The 14025-nt window shown below is 38.9% G+C and overlaps 1 protein-coding gene across 4 annotated transcripts in view; it reads right to left on the bottom strand.

Moving 5' to 3' along the window:
* Positions 1–14025, bottom strand: part of atrnl1a (attractin-like 1a) — a 315774-nt gene that overhangs the window by 160959 nt on the left and 140790 nt on the right. For 3 of the 4 annotated variants that reach the window (XM_073873142.1, XM_073873143.1, XM_073873144.1), the window contains 3 exons: positions 7973–8067; positions 5867–5945; positions 3180–3337 (listed from right to left, as the gene is read on the bottom strand). In XM_073873142.1, the coding sequence (XP_073729243.1) occupies positions 3180–3337; positions 5867–5945; positions 7973–8067 (332 nt within the window). Of the gene's footprint in view, positions 1–3179; positions 3338–5866; positions 5946–7972; positions 8068–14025 lie in introns of those variants that run through there. The other variant, XR_012372140.1, reaches the window with a different exon arrangement.

The following is a 14025-nucleotide window of genomic DNA, read 5'->3' as shown; positions in this document are numbered from 1 at the left end:
AATCCGTAAGAATCCAACTACTAATATGGCCAAGACCAAAGAGCTGTCCACTAGAGACAAAATTGGGGAAATTGCCAAGCAGCTTGGTAAAAAAGGTCCACTGTTGGAGCAATCATTAGAAAATGGAAGAAGCTAAACATGACTGTCAATCTCCCTTGGACTGGGGCTCCATGCAAGATCTCACCTCGTGGGGTCTCAATGATCCTAAGTAAGGTGAGCCCAGAACTACATGGGAGGAGCTGGTCAATGACCTGAAAAGAGCTGGGACCATCATTTCCAAGGTTACTGTTGGTAATACACTAAGACATCATGGTTTGAAATCATGGATGGCACAGAACGTTCCCCTGCTTAAACCAGCACATGTCCAGGCCCATCTTAAGTTTGCCAATGACCATTTGGATGATCCAGAAAAGTCATGGGAGAAAGTCATGTGGTAAGAAAAGACCAAAATATAACTTTTTGGTCATAATTCCACTTGTTTGGAGGAAGAAGAATGATGAGTACCATCCCAAGAACACCATCCCTACTGTGAAGCATGGGGGTGGTAGCATCATGTTTTGGGGGTGTTTTTCTGCACATGGGTCTGGGCGACTGCACTGTATTAAGGAGAGGATGACCGGGGCCATGTATTTCGAGATTTTGGGGAACAACCTCCTTCCCTCAGTTAGAGCACTGAAGATGGGTCAAGGCTGGGTCTTCCAACATGACAATGACCTGAACCACACACCCAGGATAACCAAGGAGTGGCTCTGTAAGTATGCTTTATCAAGGTTCTGGCGTGGCCTAGCCAGTCTCCAGACCTAAACCCAATAGAGAATCTTTGGAGGGAGCTCAATATCTGTGTTTCTCAGCGACAGGCCAGAAACCTGACTGATCTAGAGAAGATCTGTGTGGAGGAGTGGGCCTTCCTGCAGTGTGTGCAAACCTGGTGAAAAACTACAGGAAACGTTTGACCTCTGTAATTGCAAACAAAGGCTACTGTACCAAATATTAACATTGACTTTCTCATGTGTTCAAATACTTATTTGCAGATGTATCATACAAATAAATAGTTAAAAAATCATACATTGTGATTTCTGGATTTTTTTTAGATTATATCTCTCACAGTGGACATGCACCTACAATGACAATTTCAGACCCCTCCATGATTTCTAAGTGGGAGAACTTGCAAAATAGCAGGGTGTTCAAATACTTATTTTCCTCACTGTATGAGGAAACAAGAAATATGTTCTCTCAATGCACTAATACATTTTGAAAGCTTTAAAGCACAATTTCAGATACATAATGACTAGATGTCTATCAGACGTGATCAAGGTCAGGGCCAGGGGAGCGGTTCTTCTCAGGTTACTCAGAAGTCTATAGATGACCGTGGCACTGGGTTCCTGATGAGAACAATTAAAGTCTCATATTACTATCTCATCTATATGAGGGTATGGGAAAACTGCATTAATGGGAATGATTCACGGCCACAATCAATATGTGGCTGAAACTAACAGGCCACAGTGCAGGGACTGAGGATTGCTGGGAACAGAGATGACTCAGGGGTTTGACTACAAGAAGAAATATATGCTTTGTCTGAAAGACTTTACAGGTAATATGTTAAGCAGAGCAAAATGGAAAAGCTAATTTTTACACTGTTAACCCTTAAATTTATGTGACTTACAGTTGACTGGATTTTAACAACAATTTTAAGTGTCTATGTCTGAATTGAACAACTGCCATTACAGTTTGTGTCCTACACTGTAAAAAATGTAGAAAGTTAAAACAACTTGGTTTTGCCAATCCAACCTACTATTTTAAGTTTTGGCTTGTGAAAAGTTGACATAACTTCATTTTTATTGGACATTTGGTATTGACATTTGCTTTCACACAATTACCAACAAGCAATTCAAAAGTATTGAACTTTACCAATAAAACCAGACTTTCCTGGTTTATCTTAACAGTACATTCACACGGGGCGTCAGCGTTAATGCTTGTTGGTGGGCGTGTTTGAAGTGTGGCCAACAGCCAATCACAGTGGCAGCAACACATGCTCCTCTTTTCTCAGTCTTGCATAAACGTAATTGCCTGACGTACACGTTGGCGCTTGAAAGTTGAGAAATGTTCAACTTCTGCCGCGAGCAACGGCAGTGACGCGATGCCGACGAATGCACAATTCAGTTCGGCAACCCGTGTGAATGTACCAGTGCAATGGGTTTTTAAAGAAATAAGTCAACTTCAGTTTCATAACTGAGAACATTGAAGGAATGAGGACATTTTGTACAGTTGTCATCATTTTTAAAGCACTTAAAATAATTGATGAGAACAATGCAGACGTATGGATCATTAAACATCATATTTTGTGCTGAACACATAATGGTTTATGCTCAGTTTTATTTAGCCACGATGGCTTTAAGAGCCTGATAAAGATTTGCAGTCAAAATCACATTTCAAGGATGATATTTACAAATGCTGTCTTTCATTATGATGACGGAAATGAAGATATAGGTGATGATGATGCTGTTTTCGTTTGATCAAAAACAAAAATGTTATTTTACAAACTTTCTGTTCATCAAAGTTTTCGGAAACGGTCAGAATGGATGACAGACTAAACGAACAAGTCATCAACAATAACTAAAATGTGAAAAATCCTCATTAGAACTGACAATATCAAAGCCTATATTTTTCTGACAGTAGCCTAATTGTGTATACAACAAAGGATCAGATAAATAAATTATACACCGTAGATCAATACCCGTTTCCTTTTCACTCCAACACAAAATCAATCACTCTAAATGATTACAACACCTTCATTTTCCTATAAATAAAAACCATTTGGCTTGTAACCAGTTATATATTAGCATCCAGAAAATCTCATCACAGCAGACACAAACTGAAATTGAATGATGCTTTAGCTCAACTTTTCAGAGTCATTTTGAAGCTCACTGTTTACATACTGTACGCAATGCATCCAAATATATAAAACCCTTATTTGTATATGTAACAAGGCACCTACATGCATGTTTATTCAAATATATAAAACTTTTCACTAATCACCAAAAAACACAGCAAAGGCATATTACTGATATACTATACTCTTACCTAAACTAACCTAAGCTCTCGCACTCATTTTATAACATTAAGCAACATTGACAAATAAAAACAGGTGGCTTTAGAAAAAAGTGGGTTGCTGATCTTACCTGTATTTTGATTGGCCATGTAAAGTTGCTGACGTAGACATGGAAAGTGATGTTGGGATTTGCAATGAAAGAGAATTTCTCACAAGAGAAGCTGTCTCTGTACTCTCTGCTGTTAGTCTTGGACACAATGGGGAACTCCTCTCCTGAGATGGTACCCGCTATACAGGGTAAGAACACAGGATCAGCATACTGTACTGCATGTGTGCCTGCAAACAATGCTACTGTAATATGCAAAATCCTGTGTATAGAAAAGATATGGCACATTCTTATCAACATTTTCACTATGAAACCTCTGAATAATATAAAGAGGTTTCTTTCCTGCTCAAAGCTTCTTAATAAAATCAAGCTATCATAAACAGTTTAACTTCAAGGGCCCTATTTTAACGATCTGAAACGCAAGTGCGAAGCGCAAAGCCCATGTGACTTTGTGGGCGGATCTTGGGCACTGTTGCTATTATCCCGGCGGGAGAAATGACTCTTGCGTGAGGCGCAAATCAATAAGGGGTTGGTCTGAAGTAGGTTCATTATTCATAGGTGTGGTTTGGGCGTAACGTCAAATAAACCAATCAGAACGCTATCCAACATTCCCTTTAAACGCAAGGGCGCAAGTTCCATGGCGGGTTGCTATTATAATGACAGATTTACCAGGCGCACGCCAGGAGCGGTTTACAGCCGAAGAGACCGACGTTCTTGTAAGAGCAGTCAAAGACAGAGAAGTTGTTTTGTATGGGGATGGGAGAAACCCGCCCAAATCCGCGTCGGTTAAACAGGCGTGAGAGGAAATATAGCCACAATTGTCTCATCAGCTGGCATCCGCTACAATATCAGGCGACGGGGGAATCCCAAGCTTGCCAGCATAAATCGGGCACGGAGTGTTATGGGAGGTGGACCAGCACAGGACATCGCTGCGTCTACCCTCACCGCTGAAAGGGTTTGGGGGCTTTGAAATCGGAAACGCAAGCAAGGTCCAACCCCAAAGTACACTTACAAATCAAGTTCATATACATTAAGGTTTCTTATGAAAACATTTGAATTATTATTTACATAAAATAAACGTAATACAGCCACACAACAAACTTATGAAAATATTTTAATCGTTATTTGCATAATTGTTTAACGCTGCCACACAAAATAAATAAAAACTATCATCACCTCACCACAATGATTTCCCTTATCTCATGTATTAATATTTTTTATTGTAACAATTTATGATTTAATGATTTCCCTTGTCTTATATTTTTTATTGTAACAATTTACGATTTGCAAAAATAACTGTTGCATCTGTGGAGATTAAATAAGCAATGCACGTTATGCACGCTATACATTATGGTCCAGCATGCGCCCTTAAAATAGCATAATGAACCACGCGCAACGCGCCACTGACTTTAGACTAGTTTTTTTTGGTTAGTAGCGCAATTGTTTTTTGAAACTGCAAAATAGCATATGAGATGGTTTGCGCCGGAGCACCCCTCCTTTTTTTGCGCTGAACCGCCCAGGGAGCGCAAGTTCATTGCCGACGTGCGTCTGTGGAGGGAAAACCCCGCTGTGCGCCGGTGCAAAATACGAAATGATACATGCGTCACTGACAAAGTCAATTGCGCTGGGTGCAAGATAGGGCCCCAAGACTAACAAAGAATATCTAAGAGCTTCTGCAAAAGGGTTCAGATTTATAGGTTCACAATGAACGTATGGTCTGTCACAATACAGCAATCTCTGACCACAAATAAACAAGCACATCAGTCAGTCTATATTTATGTTTCCCTGAGGACCCATATTTCTGGCTATTCCATTAAGTACCATAGAAAGAAGAAACTAGTATCTATTCATCACAATGCAAAATTGACTTTTCCAGTATAACCTGATAAAAGAGGAAAGCGTTAAATATTTACACAAACACGCTCTTGTAAAAGTTCAACTTAAACATTATCCGAAGTGCTATTTTAATGACTTTATGGAGAAGTAACACTGTGGGGTCTGGTTTAAAAGAGTCTACAACAATTTCTTTACCTGTTCATTATCCACATCTGCTTGAATGTTTTTAAAAGCAACGCAATTCCCATAACCTGTTAAATTTAAGGCCCTGCGCAGGACAATACTTATCTTAATTGAAATCACAAAACATTTCCTCAATGCTCCAACAAACTGATTCAAATTGCTGCTTGGTAGTCTGTATCTTATTTCTTTCGTTTTTAGAAAATGTTCCTAGCTTTTTTTCTTGTTTTAAAGGGGACATCTGACTTTTTCCATGTTTAAGTGTTGGGTTCCCAGTGCTTGTATCAACCTAGAAAATGTGCTAAAGAACAACCCAGTAACTTAGTTTAGGTAAACCATTCTCTGCAAGCATGTGAAAAAATAGGTAATTGAAAGTCGTTTCCCCTTGTGATGTCAGAACCGGATAATACCACCCCTTAATCTGCACTATCCAAAAACAACACTGCCATTTAAGCAGAGATGAGCTCAATTGCATTAAAAAGGAAAGATCCCAAAATGGCACATTTTTGCTCACACCTACAAAGTGGCAATTTTAACATGATATAATAATTTATTTATTTTTTTAGCTAAAACTTCACATATGTACTTTGGGGAAACCAAAGATTTATTTGACATCACAGAAAAGTCTTGTAAAATGTCCCCTTTAAAATATAACATGTTATACAATAGCAAGGCATGGTACTGTAGCACAATACCTGTGGAGCCTAGAGACCATGTGATGTTGAGTTTAAAGTTGTTGGAAGCATTAATAGACACATCCAAGTTCTTGTTGGTCTGAAAAATAAACAGCATGATGATGTAAAACACTAAAATAGATGGATAAAGTCATTCTTACAGTAATACTTTTCATTTAGAAAGGTTTAATGGCAGCTCAAGGGGCCGATCACCAAACCCGTTTATGGCAGTTGCAGGTCCCTGTTTTGAATGATTTTCTATGGGCAGTAAGCGTTATGCGCACTGTTTATGCACGCCAAACGCCTTGCGTTTTTTTTCACCTGCCGCAGCATCAATATTTGATTGACAAGACAGCTGACTCTGTAGTTGCTTGGCAGTATAAAAAGCTGTGCCGCACTGCTCTTTTTTAAAGTTCCTCAAAAAAAGGCAGTGTGGCGCGCCTTGCGTTTCCACACTTTCAAAAAGTTTTAAAATTGACACATACTTTATATGCAGATTATTTAGAGAAAAATACCTTTTTTTCATTCAGTAGGGGAGAGCGGGGTATGTTGTCACACTTTTCACACTGTCTAACATTTACTGAGCACCATACATCAAAATGGTATAAATCTCATACCAAATGAAAGAAGGAAGTCTTGGGCACATATGTTGTATTCATAACATCTTTATATCTTATCTCATTACAGAGTTGTAGACTGTTGAATAGTGACTGTGCACTTGTGACAATTTGCCCCATCGGAGGGTAAGTTGTCACACTAGGGCGGGTAAGTTGTCACACTAGATTATCTAAAAATAAGAACACAACTACTTAATTGTGAATATTGATTTTAATTTTTAAACTCAAACCAAACTGGAAATATAAACATCCGTGCCTGGAGAATCTGGAAAAACAATTATTTCAATCCAAATAATGCACATTTCAATTAAGTGGCAAGACCACTTTACTTTGAACTTTGGTTCAAATGTTCTATGGCTTTCACATAAAACCAGATAACTGAATGGAACGCTGCAGATAACTTGCTTAACTTAACATGTTTAACCTCTGAACAAAACAGATGCCCTGTATGACTAATAGGACTCATCTCCAGAATCACAATTCTGACACACATAAATTGCCTGGCCTGAGGTGCAAGCATCATGGGCCCAATTGTTGCATTTTACACATTTTACCCAGGTCTCCTTTGGACGACTCTTTGAAAATGGCTCTACACAGACGAGGCAGAAGCACTCTTCATCATCTGATGATGACTCTTGCATGATTTTTCTTCTTTTAGCTGCCTTGTTTTTCATAGGTCCAGATTTCTGCTTCCCTTTCTTTTGAAACAGCTTTTTGCTAGATTGAGGCTTATTCTTTTCTATATCATGTTTTCTGAGCATGTTCGATGTGTTTGTTTGTACAGGGGCAAGTTGTCACATGTGACGACTTGCCCCAAAGTCATTGAGACAACTTGCCCCATACTTACTTGTGTGCTAATGTTTTCTAAATCTCAAGTTTAGCTCATCATATCACTTTAGCTAAAGTATCAAAAGACACTTTACGGTCTCCTCTATTTTGTGCAAAATAATCATTTTAAACATTCACACCTAACAAAGTTGTATTGCATAAAATGTAAAGTGATTTTTTTTTACTTTTTAAGCAGAAAAATAAGAAAATTGTGCTAACCTCAGATTACAGTGATCTTGACCACATGTGAACAGGAAGTTCACTATAGAAGAAGAAGTCACATAAAGTGGCTATTTGATTTTTGAGATAGAGCCTCTAGTGTTGGAGTTATTAACAGTGTGACAACTTACCCGTGTGACAACTTACCCCGCTCTCCCCTATTAATGTTATTTGTGATAAATCATATGATTATATGCTATCATTAAATAGAGATTGGGGGCGGCCCAATGAATAATAACACAGAAGGTGTGTTAGTTCAGGGACAACACATTAAATGGAAGTAGGGAGGGGGGGGACAACTGCGCTGGGTCACAGTTTGGTTTGGATAGTGTGAGTGCGCCCTTAAGGGTATCTTAAGGTGTACTTTTTGAAAGGGTACCGCCCCAGTGACAGCTTCTGAACCTTTTTTCTGACTTGTTTTTGTGAACACACTCCATTTTGATTCACATGTGACCTTACTGACCTCTTCCGGTGTTGCCATAAAATTAATGGCTGTGTAGTGCTGATCATCGTCCTGAAGAAGACTGAAGGTGAACTGGTAGTCTATCAGAAGATTATCTAGTAAAGTGGAAAACAGAAACCACAAACCAGATTTACAACAAGAATAAAACAAGGAAAATAAGGAGAATACATGTTCAGCTACAGAGTTTGAAAAAATGGTTTATGCACATGTCAAGGCAATGATTTAGACTGAGCTATTCTCCAAAGCCAAAGAGAAGCTCTTGGCAAGAAAGAATCAGTCGTGACTCGTGACTTTTTGACTGTTCACATCTGCACAAGCAACCAGGGGTCACTGTGTCTGATTCAATTGTAAAGACGACATGTGATTAAACAGCAACAGAGAGTGAATCAATGAATGAGGATTGATTTGATTGTCCAGTAGGTCAAAATTAATTTCATGAAAGAAAAAGCTGAAGTGTCATTGACATGATTGCATGAAAAGACAAAGATGCAGCTTGACACAAAATAAAAAAAAACATATACGTGCTGTGGTTCATCCAATTTGTCTTTAATGTACTTAGAGGAGTTTGCTAAAAAAGGTATGTGGGATTCAATGGATTCTGCCAACAAACCAGCATATCTGAATGGCCTGAGGCTGGGATTTAGCGCATTGGAAGCAAAAGTATGTGATGAACGTATACTACATGCTAAGAGCATCTCTTCCTCTGACTCTATAGCCTACCTCACTAAGTTGTTGAAACTGAGATTATTGCTGGTTCTCTCTCCATCGCTCTCTGTCTCTCTAATTCTTCACTGCAGGGATACAGCAAAGCCATGTTTATCCCCTAAGGGTTGTCACTAAAAGTTTTTTTATGCACAGTAAGGGACAAAAAAGAGCAGATAATCCAAAGAGAGATCAACAGGCAGTATTGGGCTGTGAGATAAATGTGGTCATGTATATGTCGCCTTAGAGTACAGTACACTAAAAGCAACATCTAGATATCCTGCTGTGATAATGTTTATACTTTTAAGTTTTGTTGGATTGTGTGCTTTTACGACTGCATTTCTGTGTGCGCCTGTTAAAGAGTTCAGAAAGTATAATAAAACATGACGATAAAAACAAACAACCGCCAATGCGCTTTTAACATGTTTGCTTTCATTCTGTTATAAAACAAGGCAATTAATTGCATGAATTCAAGCAGTAAATTAAATTACCCCTCGAGAGAAGTCAGAGAGCACTTATAATGTGGTTCTTTTGTGTTATCCAAATCCAGCACTTCTGTGAGACAACATGTGTTACTACTCGAGTTATTCTATACATCACAGCAGAATTAAAATCATATACGCTAGAAACATTTTGTGAAGTCTATGAAGAATATTTTTAGCAGTCTAATAAAACATCCTCAAGAAGCCACCAGAGGACATTCAGATTGCAACCAACAACACAACGTGCTCTGTTTATGAACTGCATTTACTTTAAATACATAACCTAATAAAGTCATTATGATAGTTTCAAATAACCATCTTGACAACCCAAAGTACATTTTCCTTTAAACAATCTGCAGAACACATTTCATTTTCAGGTTCAGAGGTCTGAAATGAAGCAATAACTGAAACACATCCCTGGTAAATGGGATCTAGGCATTTCATTTACCGTCTCCTACTGTACCATAAACGTTATCATCCTCAATTTTGGTACACCTTGTTGGTGGTAATGAGAACTGCATAGAGTTAGGGACATCTGGAGTCATCTTTTTCGAAGCAGTAGAGAAAATAGCATGCTGATTTTAAATAATAACTTGATGCTCAATTGATTCACATGTGCCTCTGAAGGCAGCAAGCTGAAATTATCATCAAATTTAGTCTTTTTGCATAGGGTTTCTGTACTCTTATAATACACGTTTTGCAGTATGCTATATGTATACTGTGCAGTATAAAAATTAAAAGTATGAACTGTTTGCTTTCGTATCTAAATGGTACATTAAAGCAATAAAACCCAAGAAGCAGTGGGTTACCAGTGCATTTTATAACAGCTAAGGGGCGTTATTAGGCACGACGTGAAGCGGAGTAGAAAAATAGCAGTAGCAAAGGTAGAAAAATTAAAAAATTATTAAAGACTGTGGTGTTTATTTTCATAAATCAGTACGCAGCAACAGTGGCGCAGTGATACTTGTGATGCGGTCTGAACCGTGGGTTTACCGGGGTATTTTATCACGGCTTAGAACGCGTTTCAACCAATCAGAATGAAGAACCAGAACGAGCCGTTTTATAAATTAGGATTTAATTTTTTTACGTTTTTATAACCTAAAGATGCTATGTGAAAGTTTGTAACAGAAAATTGTGTTTTTCATCTTGTCCCTTTATTGGTATAGAAAACTTAGGATTCCGTGTATTCAACGCGCCGTCATTGTTGTTTACAATGCATGGAATGGTGCGCTGTGATTTGTTGAGCAGATTTATTGCATTCTGCAGAAAAGGAGGAGTGGCGTTTATTGCGTTTTGGGACAAAAGCGACAAAAGATGACAGAATAAAATGGCGGATATTGGATTTTGCGTAAAATTAAGAATTTACTTTTAAATACTGACCTGATATAATACTGATTTTGGCAGTAACTCATTTTTTTATGGTGTTTATCGTGTTTTGGAACCAAACTCTTCAAATTCAATTCTGGTTCCATATTCACTTTAATAAGTCAGACATGACTCTGCTGTAAGGGGAAGGGAAAAGCAGGTGACATCAGAGGGTGCAACCTTCGAAGTGACCAGATGACCTTTGAAAGATTCTATCTTTATATTGGGACACAGCTTTTGTGTGCGAGTACACATCTACCTTTCTAAAACTATTTAGCTGTCTAGGCAGAATGCCTGATTGGTTCTTGATGAGGGGCTTGAAAACGTTTGGTTGTGTCTGTCCGGCTGGTGGAACACTTCAGGATGTTTAATATGTCTAAAATAGTAGTAATGGCTTTAATCTGGACAGCAGAAAATTGGTCCTTGTCAGCGTAGTGGGTATTAACACAGAAATGTCTTATTTGAAATAGTGTGTTTGACGTTAATGAAACATTAGGTATACTTCAGGCCCAAATCACATCAATGGAAGCTTGTTTACAGATTGACTACAATAGAATATAGTAAAAATAACTCAAGTTGGACTTGTTTCAGCCACCATTTTAACTATTATTAACAATATTTAAATACATACATACATAAAAGTGCAAAACATATATACACTCCCTAAAGGATTATTAGGAACACCTGTTCAATTTCTCATTAATGCAATTATCTAATCAACCAATCACATGGCAGTTGCTTTAATGCATTTGGGGGTGTGTTCCTGGTCAAGACAATCTCCTGAACTCCAAACTGAATGTCAGAATGGGAAAGAAAGGTGATTTAAGCAATTTTGAGCGTTGCATGGTTGTTGGTGCCAGACGGGCCGGTCTGAGTATTTCACAATCTGCTCAGTTACTGGGATTTTCACGCACAACCATTTCTAGGGTTTACAAAGAATGATGTGAAAAGGGAAAAACATCCGGTATGCGGCAGTTCTGTGGGCGAAAATGCCTTGTTGATGCTAGAGGTCAGAGGAGAATGAGCCGACTGATTCAAGCTGATAGAAGAGCAACTTTGACTGAAATATCCACTCGTTACAACCGAGGTATGCAGCAAAGCATTTGTAAAGCCACAACACGCACAACCTTAAGGCGGATGGGCTACAACAGCAGAAAACCCCACTGGGTACCACTCATCTCCACTAAAAATAGGAAAAAGAGTCAACAATTTGCACGAGCTCAACAAAATTGGACAGTTGAAAACTGGAAAAATGTTGCCTGGTCTGATGAGTCTCGATTTCTGTTGAGACATTCAGATGGTAGAGTCAGAATGAGAACATGGATCCATCATGCCTTGTTACGTGTGGGGGATGTTTTCTTGGCACACTTTAGGCCCCTTAGTGCCAATTTGGCATCATTTAAATGCCACGGCCTACCTGAGCATTGTTTTTGACCATGTCCATCACTTTATGACCACCTTGTACTAGGGATGTCCCGATCCGATCACGTGATCGGAAATCGGCCCCGATCACGTGGTTTCAGACTCGATCGGAATCGGACGTTACCTCCCGATCAGGACTCGGATATATATGCAGGGTTTAAAATCCATTAAGGTCTCGCTCTGCTCCGCGCCAGTGTACGCGCTGCGCTGGTGCGTGTGAACTGATGAGAAGAGAATAGGCTTGTTCGACTTCATGCAGCGCCGCAACAACCGGCAGCCGGATGACGTCTAAGTTCCGCGAGAGCAATTTAAAAGCAAACTCCTCCGTATGATTTCGCGGATCACTCTCGCGGTAGTTTGACGTCACCCGGCTGTCGATTGTTGCAGCGCCGCATGAAGTCGAACAAGCCTATTGACGTGCTTTCAAATTCATTCATAGGCTTCACACTCGTGCGTGCAAGGAACCCACGGCAAAACCGGATTTTTACCGCTCATTTAAACCACGCGTTGATCGTTTTTGTCACCATGTGCTCAGACGCAGCTCCGCGTCTCACTCAGAACCTCAAGAACGCGCATTCGCGCAGGATACTGTAGAGAGAGAGATAGAGAGAGAGAGGTAAGAATGGTGCCCACATCGAGAAAACTTAATAGAAGTCTAGAAACAAAGTATTAAAGTATGTCTAGCCATGTCACTCATCTCATTACAATATGTTTACTAGATAACTGGATACAACTGATTGTATAGTTTAATAAAATAATGTATTTTGATTATACAGATTAATTACGATCTAACTATAGGTATTTTATAACTGACCAGCTTAGGGAATCTCTATGGCTAATTTATAAGATATATTGCTGAATCAGTATGTTGTTTTTCTTGTTAATTGAGTCTTTTGGGGTAGCCTATCTTATGCATAGAATTAGTCAAGGAGGTTGATTCTTATAACTTCCTTCAAAGTTTGATCAATTGTGCATAATGACATGTGCAACAAATGCATATAGGGTGTCAGACTCATAGATTTGCATAATTTAAAGTTCAGGTTTTAAAGTTTGGGTCAACATGTGGAACAGCTTTAAAACTGAAACTTATAAAATCCTATCAGAGGTCCAAAATGTCATTGAAACACACCAGTGACTTTGCTGTCATCAGGATTAAACATGTTACCCCTTGAACCCTCCCTCCCAACAGAGCATCCCCACAAAACAAATCCCAATTTAACCCCTGTACATATACTATATATATTCTCAATATTTTTTAACACATCTGTAGTTATGCGCTGGCACAGAGTTAGACTCTTTTGACTCCACACAGAAACAGCAATGCGTGCGGCATGACATAAGGAACATCCTGGTTCTGTTTTTTTTTTCGCTCTTATTTATTCTTTTTTTTATGTATTATAGAAGTATCGGATCGGGACTCGGTATCGGCAGATACTCAAAATCAAATGACTCGGACTCGGACTCGAGGGCAAAAAAACCTGATCGGGACATCCCTACCTTGTACCCATCCTCTGATGGCTACTTTGAGCAGGATAATGCACCATGTCACAAAGCTCGAATCATTTCAAATTGGTTTCTTGAACATGACAATGACTTCACTGTACTAAAATGGCCCCCACAGTCACCAGATCTCAACCAAATAGATAATTTTTGGGATGTTGTGGAATGGGAGCTTCGTTATATATATACAAACTCAACTAAAGGATTATTATTAGGAACACCATACTAATGCTGTACTACTAATGCAAGGTATATATATTAATAATATGGCAATGTCACTAAAAGTCATAAACAGTTTAATAAACAGCTATTTTTTGTAACTGAAGTAGAATTAATAAATGAGACATTTCATTTAACCCTTATGGTGAGTTGCACTATCGGCATGATTAGCATTACCACGTTTCACGGTCCTTAAGTTTAGCCTTGCGATAACAGACATTAGTGCACTCAAGATGGCTGGATTTAGCCTGTCACAAAGATGAAGCATAAATCCCACTCAGTGGGTAAATGTCATGACGTATCCCGCGGGAACTAGACTTGCCTCACATGCCGCTAGCTTCTCTTCATGGCTTTAATTGGTCA

Source organism: Misgurnus anguillicaudatus, chromosome 11 (assembly GCF_027580225.2).
Source record: "Misgurnus anguillicaudatus chromosome 11, ASM2758022v2, whole genome shotgun sequence".
In the NCBI taxonomy this organism is placed as follows: Eukaryota; Metazoa; Chordata; class Actinopteri; order Cypriniformes; family Cobitidae; genus Misgurnus; species Misgurnus anguillicaudatus.
Note: the sequence above shows the minus strand (reverse complement) of the source record. Positions and strands in the feature narration are given on the sequence as shown.